The sequence below is a fragment of the Dipodomys merriami genome, unplaced genomic scaffold, assembly GCF_024711535.1.
Source record: "Dipodomys merriami isolate MVZ:Mamm:240054 unplaced genomic scaffold, mDipMer1.0.p SCAF_261, whole genome shotgun sequence".
Lineage (NCBI taxonomy): Eukaryota > Metazoa > Chordata > Mammalia > Rodentia > Heteromyidae > Dipodomys > Dipodomys merriami.
The window spans coordinates 347,719-373,833 of NW_027204060.1; the positions used below are offsets into that span (position 1 = coordinate 347,719).

General features: G+C 47.8%; 1 protein-coding gene across 14 annotated transcripts in view; it reads left to right on the plus strand.

Moving 5' to 3' along the window:
- LOC138837084 (muscleblind-like protein 1) overlaps nucleotides 1–18,514 on the plus strand; it is a 162,322-nt gene extending 143,808 nt beyond the window's left edge. For 7 of the 14 annotated variants that reach the window (XM_070035857.1, XM_070035868.1, XM_070035867.1 and 4 more), the window contains 6 exons: nucleotides 1,798–1,851; nucleotides 4,525–4,678; nucleotides 8,918–8,953; nucleotides 9,605–9,699; nucleotides 12,576–12,649; nucleotides 15,144–18,514. In XM_070035857.1, the coding sequence (XP_069891958.1) occupies nucleotides 1,798–1,851; nucleotides 4,525–4,678; nucleotides 8,918–8,953; nucleotides 9,605–9,699; nucleotides 12,576–12,632 (396 nt within the window). In that variant the 3' untranslated portion in view covers nucleotides 12,633–12,649; nucleotides 15,144–18,514. The remainder of the gene's footprint in view (nucleotides 1–1,797; nucleotides 1,852–4,524; nucleotides 4,679–8,917; nucleotides 8,954–9,604; nucleotides 9,700–12,575; nucleotides 12,650–15,143) is intronic. The other 7 variants (XM_070035863.1, XM_070035860.1, XM_070035861.1 and 4 more) reach the window with 7 other exon arrangements.
- The last annotated feature ends 7,601 nt before the right edge of the window (nucleotides 18,515–26,115 follow it).

Below are 26,115 nucleotides of genomic sequence, written 5' to 3' on the forward strand. Positions count from 1 at the left end.
GCACACACACCCCAGGCTCCCCTCACCCCTACACACCCTGCACCACAGTGCACACGCCCCGCCAGGCTCCCCTCACCCCTAGACACCGTGCACTACAGTGCACACATACCCCAGACTCCCCTCACCCCTACACACTGTGCACCACACTGCATCCCCCAGGCTCCCCTCACCCCTACACACCATGCACCACAGTGCACACACACCCCAGGCTCCCCTCACCCCTAGACACCATGCACTACAGTGCACACACACCCCAGACTCCCCTCACCCCTACACACTGTGCACCACAGTACACACACACCCCAGACTCCCCTCACCCCTAGACACCGTGCACTACAGTGCACACGCCCCGCCAGGCTCCCCTCACCCCTACACACCCTGCACCACAGTACACACACACCCCAGACTCCCCTCACCCCTACACACCCTGCACCACAGTGCACACACACCCCAGGCTCCCCTCACCCCTGCACTCCATGCACCACAGTGCACACACACCCCAGACTCCCCTCACCCCTGCACTCCATGCACCACAGTGCACACACACCCCAGGCTCCCCTCACCTCTGCACTCCATGCACCACAGTGCACACCCCTAGACTCCCCTCACCCCTGCACACCATGCACCACTGTGCACACACACCCCAGACTTCCCTCACCCCTGCACACCATGCACCACAGTGCACACACACCCCAGACTCCCCTCACCCCTACACATTGTGCACCACAGTGCACCCCCAGGCTCCCCTCACCCCTACACACCCTGCACCACACTGCACCCCCAGACTCCCCTCACCCCTACACACTGTGCACCACAGTGCACACATACCCCAGGCTCCCCTCACCCCTGCACACCATGCACCACTGTGCACACACACCCCAGACTCCCCTCACCCCTACACACTGTGCACCACAGTGCACCCCCAGGCTCCCCTCACCCCTACACACCGTGCACCACAGTGCACACATACCCCAGGCTCCCCTCACCCCTGCACACTGCACCACGATACACAGCCCCCCAGGTTCCCCTCACCCATACTGTGCACCACAGTGCATACACACCCCAGACTCCCCTCACCCCTATCTTGCTTTAACAAGGACACATTCTGGAACCCCAAGATAGAGCTGCTTCCATAGGATTGTCCGTGTCAGTCACAGACATGGGGTGCCCTACTGTCCCAGGGCCGCTGGTGGCTGTAGGGCCCACACCAGGTTCTAGGGCTGCAGAGGCCTCACTGAGCCAGGACAGGGGAAGGAGTAGACCCCAGCAGAGTCCCCAGTAAGCTGTCCTCATAAGGGAGATGATCACGGCTGCCCAGCCGGCTCAGCCAGCCCATCCCTCGGTGCCTCGCCTTCTAACAGTGTCCCCCTTCTCTCGAATGCATAGCTTAATCTTGACCATAGTCCCAGGAACATCTCCCTGAGGCGGCTCGGCGCCCGGAGCTCTGACTCCCAGAGGTCTTTTCTGTGTTTGTTTTCGGATACTTGAGCAAAAATACAGAAGGCAGCCCCTCTGCTTTCCTCTTCACTCTTCCTTTTTCCTGTTAGGTATCTGGTGTGTCATTAACTACAAAGAGGAGTCCCCTCCCAATAACAACTCAGTAGTGCCTTTATTGTGCATGCTTAGTCTTGTTATCCGTTGTATATGGCATTCCGATGATTTGTTTTTTATTTGTTTTTTTCTCACCTACCCAAAATGCACTGCTGCCCCCATGATGCACCTCTGCTTGCTGTTTATGTTAATGCGCTTGAACCCCACTGGCCATTGCCATCATGTGCTCGCTGCCTGCTAATTAAGACTCAGTCGGCTGTCAAATCACTGAAGCGACCCCTCGAGGCAACCTTTGACCTGGTACTATGACCTTTCACCTTTTAGCTTGGCATGTAGCTTTATTGTAGATACGAATTTTTTGTTTTGTTTTATTTTTTTACCAATTAAAAATATATCCTTCTCCTGTTATAAAAGTCATAAAGTACAGTGAAAAACTGAGTGTGGTGTCCTACGTGTGGAGGAGGGCATGTGGCCGGGGAGGTGGAGGAGGAGGGCATGTGGCTGGGGAGATGGTGGAGAAGGACGGTAGTGGCCGGGGAGAGGGAGGAGGAGGAGGAGGAGGAGGAGGAAGTGGAGGAAGAGGAGGAGGAGAAGGAGGAGGAGGAAGAAGAAGAAGAAGAGGGCATGTGGCCAGGGAGAGGAAAGAGGAGGAGGTCGCATGGCCAGGGACATGGAGGAGGAGGAGGGTGTGTGACCAGGGACATGGAAGAGGAGGAGGGCGCATGGCTGGGGACATGGAGGAGGAGGGGCCGCATGGCCAGGGAAATGGAGGTGGAGGAGGAGGAGGGCGCATGGCTGGGGACATAGAGGAGGAGGGTATGTGACCAGGGACATGGAGGAGGAGGAAGATACATGGCCAGGGACATGGAGGGGGATGCATGGCTGGGGAGATGGAGGTGGAGGAGGAGGAGGGTGCATGGCCAGGGAGATGGAGGAGGAGGAGGAGGAGGAGGAGGGTGCATGGCTGGGGAGATGGAGGTGGAGGAGGAGGAGGGTGCATGGCCAGGGAGATGGAGGTGGAGGAGGAGGAAGGCGCATGGCTGGGGACATGGAAGAGGAGGGTATGTGACCAGGGACATGGAGGAGGAGGAGGGCGCATGGCTGGGGACATGGAGGAGGAGGGTATGTGACCAGGGACATGGAGGAGGAGAGTGCATGGCCAGGACATAGAGGAGGAGGAGGGTGTGTGACCAGGGACATGGAGGAGGAGGAGGACACATGGCCAGGGAAAGGGAGGTAGAGGAGGAGGAGGGCAAGTGGCCAGGGAGAGGGAGGAGGGGGAGGGGTCATGGCCAGAGAAGTGGAGGAGGAGGAGGAGGATGCATGGCTGGGGAGGTGGAGGAGGAGGAGGGCGTAGCAGCCCACATTCAGTTTACGAGCATTGTCCAGTGTGCTACAGAAATCCTTGGCAGACCCAGGAGTGTACTTTTGACTTCCTATCTATGGCCCTGTCTGGCCAGCATGCCCTTAGAGATACAGAGTGGTTGACCTTTTAGTATCCGTAGCTCAGTGTGAAGAAGTGCATGCTGCGGGCAGGACAGCGCAGGATGATGCCTGCTGGGCCAGGCTGGGCAGGATGGGGCAGGGAAGGGAAGGATGGGGCAGGACAGGGCAGGATGATGCATGCTGGGCTGGGCTGGGCAGGACGGGGCAGAGAAGGGCAGGACGGGGCAGAACAGGGCATGGGGGGAGGAGCAGGTTGGGGCAGGACAGGGCAGGATGGGGCAGGGCAATGCATGCTGGGCCGGGCTGGGCAGGACTGGGCAGAGAAGGGCAGGGCAAGGCCTCATCACCTCAGGATTAACTACTAACCCTTTGCCCTAGTGGTCCCGAGCGGTGGGCCCAGTCTCCTCCCTCCAGGGCAGCTTCCACCGGAAGCCCGAAGCACATGGGACAGGCATCACTGTACCTCACCTGGATGGGATGTGGATGAGGGGGTGTGTGGATGGGGTGTGGTTGGGGTGTGGCCAGGGTGTGATCAGGGTGTGGTAAGGTGTTGTGGGGATTGGATGGGTAGGTGTGGTTGCGGTGTGGAGGGGGGGTATGGATGGGGTTTGGAGGGGGGGTGTGTAGAGAGGGGTGAATGGGGTGTAGAAGGGGTGTGGAGGGGGGTGGTCAGGTGTGTGTGGTGTGATGGGGTATGGGGGGTTTGGATGGAGGGTGTGGTCTTGGTGAGGGGGGGTGTGGATGGGGTTTGGAGGGGGGTGTGGACAGGGGTTTGGGTGGGGGTGTGTAGAGAGGGGTGAATGGGGTGTAGAAGGGGTGTGGAGGGGGGTGGTAGGGGTGTGGTGGGGTATGATCAAGGTGTGATGGGGTTTGGATGGAGGGTGTGGTCTTGGTGTAGAGGAGGGGTGTGGATGGGGTTTGGAGTGGGGTGTGCACAGGGTTTGGGTGGGGGTGTGTAGAGAGGGGTGAATGGGGTGTAGAAGGGGTGTGGAGGGGGATGGTAAGGTGTGTGTGGTGTGATGGGGTATGGGGGGGGTTGGCTGGAGGGTGTGGTCTTGGTGTGGAGGGGGTGTGGATGGGGTTTGGAGGGGGGATGGGGACAGGGTTTGGGTGGGGGTGTGTAGAGGGGTGAATGGGGTGTAGAAGGGGTGTGGAGGGGGTGGTCGGGTGTGGTTGTTGTGTGATCAGGGTGTGGGGGGTTTGGATGGAGGGTGTGGGCGCGGTGTGGAGGGGGGATGTGGACAGGGTTTGGGTGGGGGTGTGTAGAGAGGGGTGAATGGGGTGTAGAAGGGGTGTGGAGGGGGTGGTCGGGTGTGGTTGTGGTGTGATCGGGGTGTGGGGAGGTTTGGATGGAGGGTGCGGTCGCGGTGTGGACGGCAGGCCTGGCCCGGGCACCCCTCCCTCCACTCAGCCGGCGGAGGCCCTGGCCCCGTAGCCCCCGCGCCGCTGCCCGCCCGCTGCCCAGCCCAGGCCGCCGCACCACTGACGGCTCTCTTCTTTTCTCTTTGCTCCTGGTCCGGCGGACAGGGCATCCCTCAAGCCGTCCTCCCCCCGCTACCAAAGAGGCCTGCTCTCGAGAAAACCAACGGTGCCACCGCAGTCTTTAACTCGGGTATTTTCCAATACCAACAGGCTCTGGCCAACATGCAGCTGCAACAGCACACCGCGTTCCTCCCGCCAGGTGAGGGGCGGGGCGGGCGGGGGGGGGGCCGGAAGACGCGGGCCGGGTGGGTAGTGAAGAGGGCGGGGCTAGGAAGGGTGGGGCGGGGCCGGGGAGGGAAGAGGCGGGGGCTGGGGAGAGGAGGGGCGGGGCTGGGGTAGGCTGGCCAGGGGATGGGCTGGGGCTTAGGGCTGGGCTGGCAAGGGGCGGGGCTTGGGAGGGGAGGGGCTGGGGAAGGGGGTGTGAATGAGGAGGTGGGGCTGGTGAGGGGCGGGGCTAGGGAAGGGAGGGGCTGACAAGGGGAGAGGCTGGGCTGAGGGGTGGGGCGGGGGCGGGGCTGGCAAGGGGAGAGGCTGGGGTGACCGGAGGGGCAGGGCAGGTGAAGGGCGGGGTAGGGGGCGGGGCTGACCATGGGAGAGGTGGGGCTGACAAGGGGAGGGGTTGGAGAGGCAGGATCTGTTAAGGGGCAGGGTAAGGAGCAGAGTGGCGAAGGAGGGGTAGGGTCAGAGAGCGGCATTTGAGGGGAGGAGCTAGCGGGTGAGGGGCGGGCAATGGGTGGATAGGGCGGGGCAATGGGCGGGCGAGGGGCGTGGCCAGAAGCCAGCCTGCCGTCCCCTGGGCGGAGAGCAGGCTGGCTCCCCTGAGGTCTGGGTCCTGCATGCAGGGAGGCCGCCCAGTGTTTGCCTTTAAAACCAAGACTAAGCTTAACTGCACCCCAGGGCGGTGTCTGTGATCCCCTGGAGACACCTAGATGGACATACAGCTCTTCCCTCCCACACCGCCCCTTGTCACCGGCCTGACACCTGCTGTGGAACCCCGGGCTGCCCCGGTGCTCCGGAACCCAGATTGTGCCCTGATACCATGCTCCCCACTGGGATTGATTTGATCAGACTTACAGGGTGATCCGCTCTTCAGATATACTGCATAGTGCTGTGCTCAGTACACACGCTCTAACAGGGTGCTCCACTCTTTAGACACACTGCATAGTACTGTGCTCGGTACCCACACCTGCAGGGTGATCCACTCTTCAGTTATACTGCTTAGTGCTGTTCTCAGTACCCACTCGGGCAGGGTGATCGCTCTTCAGGCACACTGTTTAGTGCTGTGCTCAGTACACATGCTCTCGCAGGGTGCCCCACTCTTCAGATACACTTAGTTTGTGCTCAGTACGCGTTTGCACAGAGCTAACACGAGAAGAGCTCATATGTAGCACATGAGCACATTTTCCATTGGCCTCGGACCTCCCCCCCCTCCCCGCCCAGAAGCGGGGCTTCTGGGCGTGAGTGCCCAGGCCTCACACCGGGGCTCACACCAGTCCCAGCGTTCTCACCCTCAGCAGGACTGCTGTCAGATGGCCCATGTTCCAAACACTGCTGCCCAGGGGTGCTGACCTCACCCCCAGCCGTGCCTGCCAGGCCCCAGAGCTGCTGTCCCCTCCATCTTCCTTGTCAGGCATGTCCACCGTTGTCCCCCTTTGTCCTTACCCCTTCACGCTGCATTCTAGTGTTTAAAGGAGCCGAAATAACCTGCTTCAGCTGGTGCTGGAAAGCCTACCTGAAGGAAGGGGGAAAAGGCCAGACTTCTCCACAGTGTGGAGGCTTACCAGTGGGGAAGTAGGGAGGGGGCTGAGGTTTTTAGAAATAATAGAAACCATAAAGATTTTAGTTTATCATAATTAGAATAAATATCAATGTTCATAATTTGCTAGTGTACATTTCTAAAATCATAATAAGTGAACACAAAGAAGCTGCCTGCTTGAATATCGATTCTGATCATTCAGCTCTGAGCTAGTGAGATGGTAGGTGATCTTTAGAAGACCTTAAATCACCCCAGGGCCAGTGGCTCACACCTATAATCCTGGCTCTCAGGAGTCGCATATCAGAGGATTAAGGTTTGATGCCAGCCTGGGCAGAAAAGTCTCCAACACTTTTATCTGCAAAATAGCCTGCAAAAAGCAGGACTGGAGGTATCATGACCCAAGTGGTAGAGTGCCAACCATGCAAGAAAGCTCAGCTAGGATACCTGACTTCAAAACCCAGTATTGCCAGCAAAGGGAAAGCCAAAACACCTGTGTTCTATCCCTGAATTATCCCCTGGGAATTGCAACTGCCAACCAGCTCTCCCGGCTCTTCTTCCCTCTCCCATCCGTGAGATTTCAGCTGTGCACACATTCCATTGCACATTCAGTTAACACCCTGGTTTTTTTTTTTTTCTGGCATCTTCACAGAGGCCAATTAAAAATTTAATAAAAAATCATGCAATTAAAATACACATGTCTTAGAAACAGCCATTCTTCTGTGTGAACATCTTTGTAAGGCAAGAGGAAATGCACACATATGCACACTTGTGCCTCTTTTTGAAAATGGAAAGGAGGAATGATTTGGCTACTGCACTGAATTGAAGTAAAGTGGGTTTGCTTTTGTCAAATGGGTCCTACAGCATTCTGTCTTCATGTTTGTGAGTTTTGCACCCTGGTGACTGTTTTCATCACTGCCTCTCGTTCATTTGTTGCGAATCCCTCAGGACTGTGTGCATTGGATAGAATGACAATTAGAGAAATTCAGATCCTAAGTGTTGTGTGGCTTAACAAGAAGGAGTGTAGGGCCAGCTCATTTCCAGGCTTAATTGGATGGATTGCACAGGATGAAATGTGACCAATGTAAGTCTAACAACAAATACTAAGTTTAACATTTATCACCTGTGCAATATTTAAATTGGCTTTAATATCCTCCAATGTGACATTACTCTTCTCTACGCCCAGCTCCCCTCCCTCCCCCTGCCCTGCCATTAGAGGGCCACGGCTTCTCAAAGGTCTAGACCCAGGGTTCAGCTGTGCTTGCTCTTGTGTCTCCAGTGACATCCTTTGTTGTTGTTGGTTTGTTTCTGCTGTTGTCTTCCACGAGGCTGACTCGGGGCCTTAGTCACGTCTGACCTTGATGGAGGTACCGGGGCCTTGGCAGCGGCCAACAGCACATTCCTCAGCCAGGAGCCCAGCTCCCCCTTGTCCCTGTTCAACCCAGGCCTGCTCCCATGCCACTCACTCACAGCAGCTAGAGGGATGCTGGTGACCTAGCCCAGGTTTCAGCTGTGCTCCTCGTTGGCAGCCGCCTCTGACAGGCCCGCATTGGCAGATACCTCTCCAACCAGTGTTCCTCCCAGATGCTGCTAGTATTTCAACAGATGTGCCAAGATTGAGAGATTGAGATAGAAACATAACACGCCAGTTGGTATTTTTAAACCTACAAGTCCAAAATAGTCTCATTGGAAGAACAGTAGTCTCCAGCTGTAGAAGGGCCCTGTGCTGGGTAAAAGTAAACAAGACTTCCGATATTTTTATGTCACAGCAAGAGCTACGCACGGAACATTTATTTTTACTTGCCATAGTCAAGCAGTTCTGAGCACCGTGCCAGTGCTCACATGCGAAGCGGGCATCTTCGCTAAGCATCCACCCGGGGCTTTTCACTGAAATCTAATTAGCAGGTTCTTACATGTGAAATATTGTAAAACATTTGCCACTCCACTAAGTCTTGATGATCTTACCCAGCAATGGAAACAAGCCTGTTTTGCCAGATACCAGATGAAGCATTTTGACTTAAATTGCATCCCTTTTTATAAAGCTCTTCCTGCATTATGAATTCCCAAACAAGGAGAAGTTCCCTTTCTTTTCATGCATAATTTATTCAAGTAAAGTTCCTGTATCGATAAGACAATCACGATTCCTTTCAGGTCTGTATGGCTGCTGCTTCAGTAAACAGAGAAATAAAGCCAAGGAAATTAAAGTGAATGTTGTAGTGTTGTTATGTTGTACATTAAATTATTTACTATTTTAATAAATAATATCTCTACTCATTTAGCATGTTTCAACCTAGAGAAAGTGTTAATGTATCATGTGTCAGTGTTAGAAATAGCCAAGCAGCCAAGCTAGGACCCATATTCCACCAGAACAAAGGGCGGTCTCCTTCGGGAGGCATCCAGCAGGTGTCAGTCTTTTGCAGAATAGTTCTGTGTATAGGTGGCAATCAGGGGAAAGCAGGTGTACCAGCACACAGTTAAACTGGCTTTTTATTCTTCACTTGAGACGAGCTCTAATTGGTCACTTGCTGTTGTATTATTTCATTGTGCTGACAGTTACAAGTCACTGTTTCCATAATAACAATTTTTCTTCTTTGTTCAAATGATTTCCTAATTACACGTGTGATGGGATGTTTTAATTCTCTTCCCTTTCAAATCCGCCTTCCTGTTGCAATGCATGATGAGCAGGCTCAATATTGTGCATGACACCCGCTACAAATGTTGGTAGGTGCAGCTGTTTCTTGATTTTTCTTAAACTGATGTGCGCCTCACAGCCCCTCAAAATCCACTGCTCAGTTTAACTGTGATCTATCGGGCAAGTCCATGTCCCTTACTAACACCTGTCAATTAAATGCCATTTTCTATTTAATTGACGTCAATTCACCTAAGTGTTTTCCTTACACACGGTAGTCTCCTTTAGTCACCTTTGGTGGATTTTGATTGGACTCTGAGCTCTGGTGTGTTAAAAAAGGAATCTATCTCATAAAAATAATCATTGTTTTTATAATAATAACCGATTTAAAAAAAAACCCTTCTAATCAAACAGATAACTGTATATTGAAGTAAATACCCATATTCTGATTAGATGTTGAATGTCTGACTGTGAGCACTCTATGAAATTCTTGTTTTGACTTAGCAAATTAAGCCTGTTGTGTCAGTTTTCCTGATTTGATGGTAACGAGCTTTTTTTCCCTCCCTTTTTTCTCTCCGCCCCTCCGCCCCCCTGCCCGGAATGCCTCCTGCTTTGCAATGCGATTGCATGTCACTTGCCGCGCTCGCTGCTATGATCAATGCCCTGGCCCGGGCTCACGTTGCCTGGTCTCCATGTCGCCGCACTCTTCTGTGTGTTTGCTCATATGATTTTCCCTCCGAAAGTTCCCATGGTGCACGGTGCTACGCCAGCCACCGTGTCCGCGGCAACAACACCTGCCACAAGTGTGCCCTTCGCTGCCACAGCCACAGCCAACCAGGTTTGCTCATTTACAGCTTTGTTTCCTAAAACCGACTCTCCCCGGGCCCCGTGGGTGGCCTCTAGGCACGGAGCGGCCAGGCTGGGGGGCCCTCCTGTGGGGCCGGTGGAGTCGGAGGGCTCTCTGGGTGCTGCGGTGAGCATGGGGGTCGGAAATGCCTCTTGTTGGCCTACACATCCTTCCTGTGACAAGCGGCCGATGCTTTTGTGCCATTTCTACGTGCTCCAAAGTCGTGGCAGCCTCATTTCTGAAGCTACTAAAATGACATTTACACAAGCAATTCTCCTTTGTTCTCAACCACCTGACCAGTCAAAAATATAGGCAATTTTAAGATTCAAAACCACCACCAACAAGGCATATTTGTGACATCCATTCCTGAGTTCTCACCTAAATTGTTAAGGAAAATTAAAATACTAAAATGCCACAAATGACCACTCTTGTAAATAGAGTTTGATACAGAGTTATCGTTGATTTCTTCAGGAAGAAGATTCCAAATTAATTCTGTGTGGTGGAGCACTGCTAACCTTGAGCAAAAATAATCTCGGGGACAGTGCCCAGGCCCTGAGATCAAGCCCTGGAACTGAACTCTGTGCTGAGCGTCTCAACCAATTCTCAGTACACGTAGTGAAAACCATTTTTCAGTGCCCTCATTTCTATATTACCCTGCATAAATGTTGCAGATAGATACATATAGAATAACAAGAAACAGTATGGTCCAGTGAGAGTCATTTCATCATCTACCCAAGTTTATGGGGTAACAATCCTGCAGGATACTGTGAAGTTAGGAGGCTCCTACTTAAGCAACTTAAACTTGGTGAAAGGTGGGAGTTAGCTATTTTAAAATAAAATGATTATTTAAAATGTTTAAGTTGCAAAAACTACAAAAAGAAAAACCCACCAGCATTTTCTGATCTTGTTTAAAAATACATTCTAGAAAATACTGGTTGACGTAAAGTCATCTTTATGTGAAGTTAGTTTGGGCTTAAAGGTATAGAAACTTTTGTGACAAAAGCGAAGTTCCTGGGGGTTGACAGTGTGCGAGGAGAACTGAGCCAGCCTCGGCTCACTCATTGACTGGGCTGAAATGGAGGAAGTGAGTCTGAGGCCCCCATGCTGCGCCCACCCGTGGAGGGCAGACAGGTGGAAAGTTGTGGTATCCGATAGCGGAGCCTCCACCCTTGTTTCTTCCGTGCTGTCGGCAAACACAAGGCTGCTAGCACAGTAGCTGCAGACTCTCCAGAGCACAGTGTCAGATCTGCCTTGAGTTTGAGACAAGCTCTCGCTATTTGTTGGCAAGCAGTCGTTAGTTTTTCGGAGCCTGTCAAAATAGCCTCAGACTGGCGATCATGTATCAGACTCGTTTACGAGCTCGCTCGCTGGTGCATTTGTGGCATAGGAGTACATTATCTCTAGCAGAAGGATCTCAATGGTTTCCAAGCGATCTGCTGCCGTGCAGCCGTGGGGCACGAGCTGTCTGTATGTGTGCCATCTATGATGATGAATTGCTGGTGTAAGCAGAACTCTAGCAGAGCCAATTTGACTATGTCTTGGGCACCTTTTGCATTGTGCTGTGACCATCTCATGCGTAGTCTTGGGTCTCCATACTATTTTACAACCAGATCAATGAAAAGGCAGTGGATATATATATATTATATATACACACATATATTATATCCACGTACATCCATGTGTATATGCCTACAGTACATTAGCAGTGCTGGAAATAGCTGACACGACAAAGTGCCGCCTGCATGCATGCAGACGTTAAAGCGGGCCCTTCCTCGGCATCGGCTGGTGGTGAAGGTCCCGGTGTGCTCCGACAGCCCCATCCTGGAGGCCCCTTCACTCCGGGTGCACACCCTCCCTGCAGCCGGAAAAATGGTACGAGAGGCTTCGTGGTGCTTCGCAGCACGCTATGTGCCCTTTGCCAGAGCTGTCAAATCGCGTAGAACGGTCAGCCGAGAGACGCAGATAACACGGGGATATGTTCATGTTCACGCCAGACCGCAGGACAGAGAGGTCAGGGTAGGACGTCTGAAGGGCAGCCCTGACAAAAACGCAGTCGTGTGTGCGATCTGCTCTCCCATCAACCAAGCGCAAAGTTGGCCCGTGACTTTGTACAGCAGAAACTTGAACGTAGAAGAAGGCCTTGCTTGTTTTAAAGTCACATAGTCAGGAAAGGACGCGGGTGACCTGGCCAGCGCTCACGGCCTCCAGTGGGGCAAACCCACTGGACTGCAGAGAATTGAGATCGGTTTCTTACTGAATTTTCCCTCAAGTTCTCTAATTTTTGTTGCTCATTAAAACCCAATAGATAAGCAGTCAGGATTCAGTAAATTCTGAAATAAACCTATCCTCTCACCCAGTTCTTTTGAATTGCTACCTTTTTCTGAATGACCTTTTTTTGTGTGCAATCTTCAGTTTGGGGGGAGGGGGAGGAGAAGAAGTAGTTGAGCACTCTCACCTGGATGAAAATGTTAGAAATTCAATTGCACAAAAATAGGCAAAACGTTTCCTACTCTGATTTGTGTACCATTTTAAAATAATTGACTCCACAGGGTGAGTGTGTGTGCACACGCGCGTGTGTGTAGGCCAACAAAAAGGGCTTTTTCAATGACTGCTCTGCATGAATTTTTGGTAGTTTTTCCTCTCTTCCTACAAACTGGTAACAACTATAGAATAGTATGTAACAAAAATTAAAAGAAATGAGTTGCTATTCTAGAATTTATATTAACTTCCTATTGTAATGATCGAGTAGGACTTTCAGCAAGGGCTGACTCTTGCTTTTCTATAATCGTTTAATATGAAGATGGTTTCAACTCTTGGTAGTTGGGTTGCTTGCATGATCATTCATTAAATATCTTCTTATTTGCTAGATACCCATAATATCTGCCGAACATCTGACTAGCCACAAATACGTCACCCAGATGTGAGCTGTCAGCGCTCAACAGTAAGTCCACTATGTAATACCTAATCCTGGTGTGTTTTGTTTTTAAGATAGCAATTGTGTGGTCTACTTAAACCTTTGTAAAACTTCAGAGAAAGCACTTATAGAGTTCATGATAGGATGGCTTGTAAGGAATTTTTCATGTGAATTTACAATTAAGATGTCATAATTTAAAATACAAAATACTCACGGATCACAAATGGGGGAGGTTGTTCCTATTAGGAATAAACACCATGTGCATTAGAACCGACTGGCCAGAAGGTGTGATTCAGAGACCATGTAGGTCTCCAGCAGCATGGACCATGTCTCCAGCAGCATTTCTGTCGCAGGTCATGAGAACCTGCAGACAAATTGAGTGTCTTGGGTCCAGGAGAACTTCTCTTTTACAAAGTGGGCAACATGCAACCAACAGTTTGGTGGTGCTGGGCAGAGAGCAATTAATGACGGGCCACAGGCTTCTGATAGACTTTCTGTCCTCGCCAGCCAGGGCTGTCCGCCCACATTGATGCTTCGTATGTCTGAGATTGATGTCGTAAATAACACAATGAACCTCTGCAGACAGAAAGCACCTGCTCCTGCCAGGCTCCTGAAATTCACAGAAGCACAATTTTTATAATTAGAAAGAGCAGCAGCATTTCCGGCTAAATCTGGTGATTAGGTAATTGATCACTGTCAGTTGTTTCCTTTCATTCACTTATTTGGACCTTAACTCATTTACAAATGAGTTTGTGTTGTTGCATTGTCAGTTTATCCTGTCAGTGGGATGAAGATGTAAATAAGCTCAGAATAGCATCTGTTAAAATATAAGAACTTTGGTGCAAGGATGAGAGAGCAGCTCTTCCCAATCGAAGTTGAAACAGGTGCACAAGAAGGGCACTCTGTGGAGAAAGCCCCAAGAGTGGGTCCGGGCCTTGCAGAAGCAGCTGGCCCGAGTCAGGAGGCCACAGTGAGGTTCAGAGGCCCTGGCAATGTATCCAGAGCCCAGGCAATGGCCGCTCACGAGATGGCAGGCCCAGTGCTGCCCGAGGTTTGCTATAGTAGTGAGCGAAGTTACTGAAGGTGCTTGTGATCCATTTCAGGGTCTCTCTCAAAGCAGTTCTGATTTTTAAAAAAGTAAAAAAGCTTCTGATTTAGAAGAAATGCCACAGTCTTAGAATAAGCACATTACTTGATAGTTCTAGGTGTTGAAAACAGGGTTACAACATACATTCCCAGCTCTAGCAATTGTTTGCTTTGTATGCATGAAGCTCCCTTCTGTTTCTTACTCATAATCCCAGTTCAATGAAATAATACCAAAAGACCATCCACACATCAGTAAATAGTGAGCATGAGGATTTATCTGTACTCGAGTTTATACAATGTGCTGCTGTTGGTAAAATGCCTATTTTCACATAAAGTTGCAACATGGAAGCTGTTTTTAAAGCCAGTAAGTGGTGATTTCTTTCCTTCTCAAAGTTGTATTCTAAAGCAGAATTTTAATATGTAGATTCCAAGATGGGAATAAATTTGATGTAAAAACTGAAAAGTTTTAACTCTCAGGTATATTGTATTAAAACTTAATTCATTAGGAATTATTCCTTAGTTTACACACACACACACACACACACACACACACACACACACACACACACACACACACACACACACACACACACACACACACACACACACACACACACACACACACACACACATTTTGTGCTGGTCCTGGGGCTTGAATTCAGCATTTTTTTGCTCAAGGCTAGTGGCGTATCACTTCAGCCACAGCTCCACTCCTGGCTTTTTTCTTTTTGTTTTTGGTGGTTAATTGGTGAGAAGAGTCCCACAGGTATTCCTGCCCAGGCTGGCTTTGAACCACGATCCTCAGACCTCAGCCTCCTGAGTAGCAAGAATCACAGGCATGAGCCACTGGCACCCAGCCATATGTCAATATTTAATTTTTTTGGCTTTAGAGTGAAGAAAAACATACAAACTTTGAATCATTTAAAACGATCGCTTCAGGTGTCATTTATTTTAAGCTCACACCAGGTAAACCGAACACTTAAGAGAATGAAGCTTGTTTAACAGAACTTACTCCAGGGACTTAGAACCCTGTAGACCGAATAGTTTTTCGTATCTATTAAAATTTACAGGAGACATAAAGCAGGTTTCTATTTTGCTCTATGACAATGATGGTGTCTAACTAAGAAGTGCTCTGCAGTACATGAGATCCTTGATGCTGTGACTGTATTTTACACATTTTGCTTATTAACGGGAAGTTTAGAGCATTCTATGATGTTGCTAAGTGAGTGTGTCATTTCCTCACACGGAGAGAGCATAAACCTTGCGTGTGCACCTCCGGCTTGGTTCCCTCCTGCATTTCCCTGAAGATACGCATGTTCGTGTACATGTGAACACACCATTGACACCAGAGGTGGAGGCGTGGTGGGGGCCATGGAGAGATCCGCCCACGCGGGTTAGCCTGCTGCAACACAGGCTTTCTCTTGTTCCCTTGCAGATCACACTGAAGAGGAAGGACAGTGTGCTTGGTTAGAACAACGGACGGGGTCATTAGCCATACTGTACATACCTTCGCGCAACACCAAACCCCTCAGCCACACGACAGACATCACTGCTGCATGTTAACGGGAAGAACAGACCACACGGCCCACTGCACACTGTTGCGAGCACTGTACATTGAATCAATATTTGTGCTGAGGTGATACCCCTGTCCTGAAGAACAACATTGTCATATTCTTTTCTAGCACAGAGCTATGCATACAGATATGCATACCTACTTAGTTTCCTATATATCCATGTCATTTTGAAAAGACAGACTATGGTATAACCATGACTCTATTATGTATTGGTACGTCTGTAGACCAAGATATAATTTTTTAAAAAAATAAGTTTATTTCTTTCAAGGTTTACAAATAACAAAGGTGCACCTTGTATTTAAAATTGCCATTATAGATGAGAGAGTGCATGCATAGCCCTTTCTGTTTCAGAGTAATATTTTTAATGTACTAGATGGTAAGACATACAGAGGGAGGGATCTGACAGATGAATGTGCCAAGCGAAACCAACTGTGTCTGCTGCCAAGCACACCTGGCTTTAAGTTCCATGTCGTCAAGGATTTCCATGAAGTGCCATAGACTGTACATCGAACTAGAGTATTATTTCTTCAGTGTTATTATTTTCAGAGCCACATTTTGTTGCTTATTTGCTAGTTCTCATCAATCAAAGGGCACCATACTTTTTTTTTTGAAACCAAAGCTGTCTCAGAAATGGCAAAATTAACTTTACAGTAACAATAGACAGCACAACACAAACTCTCAATACAGCTAAACTCACACATACTGGAGATATATATAAGATATATATATAAAATATATAATTACTTTAATGCACTGTAGTGTAATATTTATGCATACTATACTGTATAACATGTTATTCAAAAGGGATATGCCATTTCTGAGACACAATAACAAAAAATGATGAAATTATTTTGCTTCTATATTTATAGCCTCTGTCAAAAGTCAGAAGGACTCTAAACGCTTTGCAAAAATGGTTTTACGTTTGCTCACATGCTTCCTACAGTCACATTTAAAATAGTGACTCTAAAGAAAGACAAGAACAGCACTGTCATCAGATGCATGATAAACCAAAATATGAAAATGAGAAATGTTTAATTAACCTAGTAACTGGGTGGGTTAAGTACATGGGTGAATTTTATATGTAATTTTTTTTTTGGTTTTGATTTGTTCAGATTAACTGCTTATAGCCTTAGAAAGCCTTTTACAAAATTAAAAAAAATAGATGTGCATTCAGTTTTTAACCATGGATTCGTCCAAAGGAATTCCTTTTTTTAGTGGGTTGGATGTGGAAGCTTGTAAAGGATATTTTTGCTCTGCCCGGCAGTTCTGTGGAATGCTGGCGTGGGGCTCGGCCACTGGTAGCTCTCGTGAGGAGCGGGAGAAGAGAGGGTTTGGTTGTAGAACCTTCCATACTTCCAGGTTTACTGCAAGTTTTTATGCTTGAGAGAAATGCTTTCTAATATAAGACTGATGTGTTGATTTTACTGATTGCACTGTGCATCTATTAAAGCCTTAGATTCTGACATTACGGGTTGGAACCCATACCAATGTAATTTCAATCGTGTTGAGAGAGTAACAGTGACTTCATATGTTAGTGTAGTTTAGTTACATTAAAGAATATTACTTATTTTGTTAAAATGTAGTTTTTCATTTCCTACATTTATTAGATTTTCTTTTCTATTAACAATTGAATACCATTTCAGATTATAGACTATTGTTTTGTTAGCTTTTACTGATGAATTTTTCAAAATACAAAAAGTAGTTTTTCTTCATAACATACTTAGTTTTGAATTACATGTAGTGTCATACGAACATTCGTATTATTGTTAACTAAATGATTTATATTTTACTGATTTAATATTACAGTATAAGAATGTCAGTCATTGTTAGTTCTTGTCTAGTTTTCATTAAAAGAACAAAGATCTTTTATATGGATATCTTATAAATATATAATCATTGCTAAGTAAGATGTTAAGTTGTTGCTATTGCAGCAATCCTGGCAGACAATTGAGTAATATTTTGATGATTTATTTTGTTTGTAATTAGTTATTATAAGAAGATCTAGATCCTAGATATTAGAATAAAATTTATTTTCTACTGTATCCATTTCAAATGTTAAAGTATTGTTTCATATTTTTGAAATCCCTGAATATCAGGCCTTGTTATAAATAAGCTGCATAATCAATAAATAGAACAAGGGACTTTCTGTTGATAATCCAAATACTCAAAGTTTACGTAATGAGAAATAGAGCGTGTGTGCAAACTCTTGAGGGTGAACTATGCTGCACTTCAGCATATCGGGAAGTCTAGAGAGAAGGTTGACTTTTTGCACTTCTGTATATAGTCAAAAGAGAGAAACCTGTATAATAGTAAGATCTTATTTTGAATAAAAACGTCTATAATTACAAGGAGTTTTGTTAAGGCTAATAAAATGACAGACTGAGCAAAATTGCTTGTGAAAGAGGCACAGAGTTAGCACTCTATACCCCTTCAAACATGTCGCTTTGCTTTTTTGTGGACAGCTTGTAGTTTGCCAGGATTTTTTCAGCTGGAAAGGTAATGCCATCCTTCCAAGATCTCGTGACTGTCAAAAAGCTCCATTGGGCCAAATCTGCCTGACGATCATTACCAAAAAAACAGCAGGGACTTTGAACATTAAGATCAAACCATGGATCAAATATTCCTTACATTTTTCAAAACTACTGCATGTTTAAAACCTCAACAACAACAACAACAAATGAGAGAAGGAACAATACGATGGACCTATAATACCCAAATCGGTTTCTGCCAATTTCACTGGTTTAATGTTCACAAAAGAAATGTTCAAAACAAGTATTGACTTTCAAAGAAAATTTAACCCATAAACAGGCAAACCAAACAGCACACTGTATCTATAATTGTTATGTGATTGTTTTTTTTTAATTGCTGTAGGATCCCGTTCTTTCAGCAGGTGAAAGAAATCAAACACAGTCGAGCACTCACGGGTGTAGGGAAGCTGGACCTGGTGCCGGCACTGGTTTAAGGAGCCAGTGGTGCCAGGCTTCCTGCGCCAGGTAGCGGGGTGCCCTGGCTCGCCCGCAGGGCCGCTTTCCTCTGCTGAGAGGAAAAACATGCTTGGTTTTATATTATGTAATCACAACTTACTTTCTGCTTGTAGTTGCTTAAAATTATGTATTTTGTCTTGGGCTGCAATTTGCTTTATGCTTATTTTATTATTACTGCAGTAGTTGACTTTGCTGTATGGAAAAATAAAGTGAAATTGCCCTAATAAAACTTCTCTTTCTTAAGTATATTTGTGTGTCTGGGATTGCTGTTTTGCACGCTTCATGCACTCTCAGATCATTGTGACCGGCTTGCCATGTAAACCTGCTGTCTGCTTTCGGAAGGCGGCGAGGGGGCATTGCCTTCCTTCCGATTCGTCGTGTTGATATCAAAATTCAAATCCAGACCCCAGTGTTTCCTGAAAAACTTACCATCTTCTGACCTTTGACTTGCAATTCAAATGATGTAAGGGGAAAAAAAAAATTCTCTTACCAATTCTAGATCACTGTTTCTGTCTTCAAAGAGATGTGACTTGCCTATCTCACCATGAGTAGTGCTGGAAAATAGACCTGTCTAAAAAACTACAGCTGGGGACTGTTGATTCAAGAAGAGCAGAGATGATATACAAGCTAAGCCACGCAAGGGTGTGTGTGTGTGTGTGTGTGTGTGTGTGTGTGTGTGTGTGTGTGTGTGTGTGTGTGTGTGTGTGTGTGTGTGTGTGTGTGTGTGTGTGTGTGTGTGTGTGTGTGTGTGTGTGTGTGTGTGTGTGTTCATTCAAGAATTCATTAACCACAGTGAACTTTTTGTTTTTTGTTTTTGTTTTTGGGTCCGGTCGTGGAGCCTGAACTCTGGGCCTGGGTGCTGTCCCTCAGCTCTTCAACTCAAGGCTAGCACTCTACCACTTGAGCCACAGCGCCACTTCCGGCTTTTTTCTTTTTGCTTATGTGGTGCTGAGGAATCGAACCCAGGGCCTCATGCATGCAAGGCAAGTGCTCTACCACTGAGCCACCTTCCCAGCCCCACCACAGTGAACTTTTAACATAATAAGTACTGGTTTCTATGTATTCTCTGCATGCTGACAATCCACAGATAGCCAATGAAGAATGACCAGTGAATCCTAAAGGTCCAATGTGAAGACATTTAGGAGACTTATATGATGCTGTTAGCATTTGACACCTGGTCAGAGCTGCAATTTCTCCTTTGAGAGCTGATTTTTCCCCCCTAAAATTCGTTGCAGAAAAGGGGCATTTTTTGTTTTTTTTGCTTTTTTATTGTTATTGTAAAGGTAATAAGGGTTACAGTTATGTAAGTACATTTCTTTTCTGGCAAGGTCACTCCTTCCCTTGCTCTCTCCCAGTTTTTCCCTCCCATCCCCAAATACAAGTTGTGTATTTAATTTTCAACACCTACTGTTTTCAGCGCCTACTATCATTGCTGCATTTGTTCACCTTTTATCTTCCCATTTCTGTGCCCCTTCATCCCCTCCCAAAGACAGTCAGATGAGCAAACAAGAGAAAAAGAAATTAAAATGAAAACTGCAACATTTTAAAAAAAAACCTCTTGTTTCTATTTCCTGGAGTTAATTTCAATAAGTATTATTTCATATGATCAGTTGCACAAAGGCATTGCTCCTCTGAGATCCTCCCCTAAGAGCATCCTCCGCTGGTCTCACTGTGTGCGAATGCCTAAAGACCTGTATAATGTATCAAGTCCTGGTGTGTTTTAGATCTAGCTTCTGCATGGAAGTGTATGATTAATGAGGGAATTTATAACGAGTACATTTCTGTGATGGGTTGAATTCTGTGGTTATTTTTGTTCTTATCAACAGACGTAACTATTTTAGATACCACTTACAAAAATGGAATGCCCTGGAGCAAACTCTCTAGAGCAGCAAGGAGTGTCCTCTCGAGTCATGTCAGTGACAGTAGTGCAGGTCACACTGGCTTTTTCAGGTTGCAGTGAGTGTCATGAATGCTCAACTGGCAGTGCATGCAGGTCCCTGGGGTTGGTTGCCAGGCACTTTCCCTGCATGGATGTGGCTGCTGGGGAGTAGCTCCTGCAGGCCTGGGGAGCCGCTCACCCTGGATGCTGGTGGAGGCCAGGCTGTTCTCAGGGAGTCCACACTGTTCCCTGACCCACTCTATGCATGCTCCCGGGCGGGGCAGTGGAAAGGCCTGGAAGGCAGCGACAGCAGCCTCTTTCTCCCTGGGCTTGCCTCCACTGTTGTCCCTTGAGGAGAAGCCGCTGGGCCCCAGAGGCGCTGCCATCTTTCTGCTGGTAACAAAGCAACCTGCACCAGAGGTGGTCACTGTAGCCTGTGGACAGCCTAGACATCATGTGGCCTGTCCGGGGCCATGGGGTTAATACAGCTCTAGAACTTGGAAACCTGAAGTCCTGGGGCACATCCATTGTCAATATTAAACATTCTTCATGCAGGCATCATGCAGGGGGCCCCAAAGTGTGCACTTTAGACACACAAGGACCACAGGACTCGTTTCCCTCTGTCAGAACAGGACGGAGATGAATTCACTGTGGCCCTGTGCTGCCCTGTCCCTGATGACCACTGCCCTGTCCCTGATGACTGCTGCCCTGTCCCTGTTGATTGCTGTTCTATCCCTGATGACCACTTCCCTGTCTCTGCTGACTGCCACCCTGTCCCTGCTGATCACTGCCCTGTCCCTACTGATTGTTGCTCTGTCCCTGCTGACTGTTGCCCTGTCCCTGCTGACCACTTTTCTGGCCAAGGCTGTGTCCATAGACCAGGGCATGTGCTCAGCAGCATGAGGTGTATGCACAGCAGCATGGGGGTGTCCACAGTGAGACTGGGTGTGTGTTCACCGAGACAAGGCATGAGCTCAGCAGGAGGAGGCATGTGCTGAGTGGGACAGCCCATGTCTACAGCAGACTGTGGCGGCTGTCAAGGTGTGGAAATGTCAGCAGCCTGCACTGGACATTCAAAAACTTAGAGCCCTGATATCAAACCAGAGTACAGCCAGACAACAATAACCAAGGTGGCAATACATTCATATCACAGTCTCACTGTGGCGAGGACAGGAGGACCCAAGCCATACACATCACGTCGCACTGTGGTGAGGACAGGAGACCTCAGCCATGCACATCACAGTCCCACTGTGGTAAGGACAAGAGAACTCAGCCATGCACATCACAGTCACACTGTGGCAGGGAAAGGAGGACCGAGCCATGCATATCTCAGCCGCACTGTGGCAGGGACAGGAGACCTCAGTTGTGCGCATCACAGTCGCACTGTGGTGAGGACAGGAGACCTCAGTCATTCATACCTCAGTCACACTGTGGTGAGGACAGGAGATTTCAGCCATGCACATCACAGTTACACTGTAGTGAGGACAGGAGGACCCAGCTGTGCACATCACAGCCACATTGTGGCGAGGACAGAAGACCTCAGTCGTGCACATTACAGTCGCACTGTAGCGAGGACAGGAGACCTCAGTGGAGCACATTCCAGTCGCACAGTGGTGAGGACAGGAGATTTCAACCATGCACATCACAGTCGCACTGTGACGGGGACAGGAGGACTCAGCTGTGCACATCACAGCCACACTTTGGTGAGTATAGGAGACCTCAGTAGTGCATATCACAGTCGCACTGTGGTGAGGACAGGAGATCTCAGCCATGCACATCACAGCCGCACTGTGGCGGGGACAGGAGACCTCAGGGTACACAACACAGTCGCACAGTGGTGAGGACAGGAGATCTCAGCCATGCACATCACAGCCGCACTGTAGTGAGGAAAGGAGACTTCAGCTGGGCACATCATAGTCACACTGTGGAGAAGACAGGAGGCCCCAACTATGCACATCACAGTTGCCCTGAGGCAGGGACAGGAGACCTCAGTCATTCATATCTCAGTCATACTGTGGTAAGGACAGGAGACTTCATTGGTGCATATCACAGTCGCACTGTGACTATGACAGGAGACCTCAGGTTGTACAACATAGTTGCACTGTGGCAAGGACAGAAGGCCCCAACCATGCACATCACAGTTGCACTATGGCGGGGACAGGAGGACCCAGCCGTGCACATCACAGCACACTGTGGCAAGGACAGGAGACCTCAGTCTTGTACATCACAGTCACACTGTAGCAAAGACAGGAGACCCCAACCATGCACATCACAGTCCCACTGTGGTGGGGACAGGAGATCTCAGTCGTTCACATCTCAGTCATACTGTGAGAGGGAGGGAGACCCCCATCCAGGTACATCACAGTCACACTGTGGTGAGGATAGGAGATTTCAGCCATGCACATCACAGTTGCACTGTGGTAAGGACAGGAGGATCTAGCTGTGCACATCACAGCCACATTGTGGCAAGGACAGAAGACCTCAGTAGTGCACATCACAGTCACACTGTGGCGGGGACAGGAGACCTCAGTCTTACACATCACAGTTGCACTGTGGTGAGGATAGGAGACCTCAGCCATTCACATCACAGTCACACTGTGGTGGGGACAGACAGACCCAGCTGTGCACATCACAGCCACACTGTGGTGAGGACAGGACTCCAGCTGTGCACATCACAGTTACACTGTGGTGGGGACAGGAGACCCCATCCATGTACATCACAGCCACACTGTGGCAAGGACAGGAGATCTCAACCATGCACATCACAGTTGTACTGTGTCAGGGACAGGAAGACCCAACCGTGCACATCACAGTCGCACTGTGGTAGGGACAGGAGATCTCAGCCGTGCACATCACAGTTGCACTGTGGCATGGCCAGGAGACCTGGGCTGTGTGCATCACAGTCGCACTGCATTGTGAGATGGCTGAACCTAGAATAAGTCATATGAAGTGAGCAAAGCTAAAGTCAGAGACACACAGCGCTTGTTTTACCTCACACATAGAAACTGGATGTAAAATACACCAGGAGGACATGATAAATTACACAGGGTAAGTTATACAGGCATCCACACACACTGAGACCAAAGGACGACACTCTTAGGGGAGGAGCACAAAGGTTCACTGCCTATGTGCATCTGGTCGCATCAAATAATATTTACTGAAATGAACTCCAGGAAATGGAGGTTTTATCTTTGTTGTTTTTGTTTTCTTTTCCTGTTGTCTTTTCTTTGTTTGTTTATCTGTCTTTGGAGAGTAAGAGGAGGCACCAAGACTGAACAAATGTAGCCACGGTAGTCACTAGACACCATGTGGAAACTGATCTATACACTCTTGAGTGGGAACAGGAGGGAAAATTGGGATAGAGCAAAGGAAGGGGTGACATTGTCCTAAAAGAAATGTATTGTTTGGGGCTGGAAAGGTGGCTCAGAGGTAGAGTGCTTGACTCACATGCATGAGGCCCTGGGTTTGATTCTTCCTCAGTACCACTTAAGCAGAAAAAGCCAGGAGTGGCACTGTGGCTCAAGTGGTAGGGTGCTAGCCTTGAGCTGAAGAGCTGGCCCAGAGTTCAGGCCCCACAACCAACATAAAAATACAACAAAAAAAAAAAACTAACAAGAAATGTACTGTTTACCTGACTTATGTAACTGTGACCCCTCTATGTGTCACCTTTACAATAATAATACAAAATACAATGAACTCTAAAAGAATTACTTGATTATCTTTTAAAAGCCAGGATATTTTGTCCCTACCCCAGACACTGATTGAACAGTTAGTATGGAGGAAGCCTCTGAGTTAACACTTACAAATCAACAAAAGTGCGTAGTAAATAACAAGCAAGGAAATGCTAACTGGTGCTCAGTTCACTCTTCCTTGAGAAGGACTGGGGAGCATGCGCACCCCAATTGTGTTATCTGTAGCTCTTTCCTTCCCGTACCATACTTCATTGCCTGCAGCACAGCATCATGCCACAAAGCCCTGCCCATGGTTTACACTCTGATCAGTACTGAAAACATCATTTTTCTTTGTTCTTAAGGAGTTGTTCAAAGGAGTTGCCAATCAACAAAACAGGATACAAATACAATGAATTGGGATTGACGTCACCTCTTTCATCACTGACCACAGCCTGGTCATTTTCCCTTCCAACTTTACACCTCCATTCAATTTCCTTAATGCTGTAGATCAGGCATTGAATTTTGCACCAACGACAAGGCTCTCTCTGCTTTTCTGCCTGGAATGTCAGTCCTGCCAGGCAGCATCAAGATGGGTCTTCAACTCTGTCTAAATAGTGCAGAGAAATGAAGTATTGTTCCCCCACATCCCATGCCCAACCCCACCACTAATAAGCCACCAACAGAGTCATCAGTAATTACTTCAATTAAAAACATCTCTCAGTGAAAATGTCTTGTAAAGAATCTAGCCAACAAGAGAAGATACCTTTCCAGTCTTTCCAAATTCTTGGCAATACTTCCACATCTGAACTGGTGAGTTTACTGTGTTTGCCGCCATGTGTTCAAATGCCTTTCCTCTCCATCTGCCGAGCTGTTTGTGTTTATGGATTTGGTTCTTTCCCCAGGAAAAGACTTGGAAGCCTGTGTGAATGAGTATCAACAACAGAGCACGGCAGAATCACAGGCCATTCCTGGGAACAGATCGGAAGAGTTACAGTGGACATTGATACCTGTGCAGAATGCTTTCTCACAGCCTGACCACTTTTTAAGGAACACATCTTTTTCTCATTAGTTTGTTTTCCTTCCTCTTGTTCCTACCCAAAGCCCCAAGCTTTTCTCACGTTTTAAGGCCTTTTCTTAGTCCCCAACGAAGTCCTACTGTGAAAAGGTACATTGAACAATTACTTCATTTGCTATAATTTGAAGTAGCGATTAGAAAGCAAACCCATCCCCCCAAGCAACTTTCCCATTGCCCACTAACCATCAGTCCTGGGTTCTATGATGGAGACTTTACTGCTCCAGACAGCGTAGAAAAGTGTCCTAAACTCTTACGAGACTTTTTTCCTTCCTCCCCTTTCTTCCTTCCTTCCATCTTCATCCTTTTTGGTTCTTCCTTCTGTAGAATTTATAAAATGTTCCTTTATGCCACATACCGTCACAGACGCAGGCAGTACAGTGAAGCCTGGCTGTCAGGACACAAACTCCACACTTCATCGCTTTCCCCGTCTTCCCATTTGCAGGCAATGTTCTGTAAGCACTGTCGTGCCCAAAAAGGTTACAGAGAATATGTCGTCACCTTCTCTCATTGCATCATCTCCAGACCTTAAATTATCGCCCAACTCTTTCACTTGACTCTGTTGGATGTGCTGACATGCTGAGGCCCTTTTAAGTCCTCTGATTTGCATCAATGTCCTTAAGTTTCAGGATATTTTCATTTACTGAAAGCTTTTAGTAAGTGAAAAGTAAATATAGAAAATATTATTCATCCAATTATACTAAAACGTTGCATATGAACAGAGTATTTGTCATTTTGATAATTGTAATTATTAATGCTCAGATAACACAAAAGAAAATTAGAATAGGCCAAACATCCAGATACCAGTGCCTCACACCTGTAATCCTCACTACTTAGGAGGCTGAGATCTGAGGATCGTGGTTCAAAGCCAACTGAATCAGGAAAATCCGTGAGATGTTTTTTTTGTCAGTTGTGGGGCTTGAACTCAGGGCTTGGATGCTGTTCCTGAGCTCTTTGCACAAAGCTAGAGCTTTGAACCAGAGCAGCGTTTCAGGTTTTCTGGTGGTTAATTGGAGATAAGAGTCTTATGGACTTTCCTGACAGGGCTGGCTTTGAATTGCAATCCTCAGATCTCAGCCTCTGAGTAGCTAGGATTACAGGTGTGAGCCACCAGCGCCCAGCTGGTGAAATTCTTATCACCAATAAAATTACCAAAAAAGCTTGAAGTAGAGCAGTGGCTCAAGTGGTAGAACACTAGCCCAGCAAAACAAACAAATAAACAAAAGG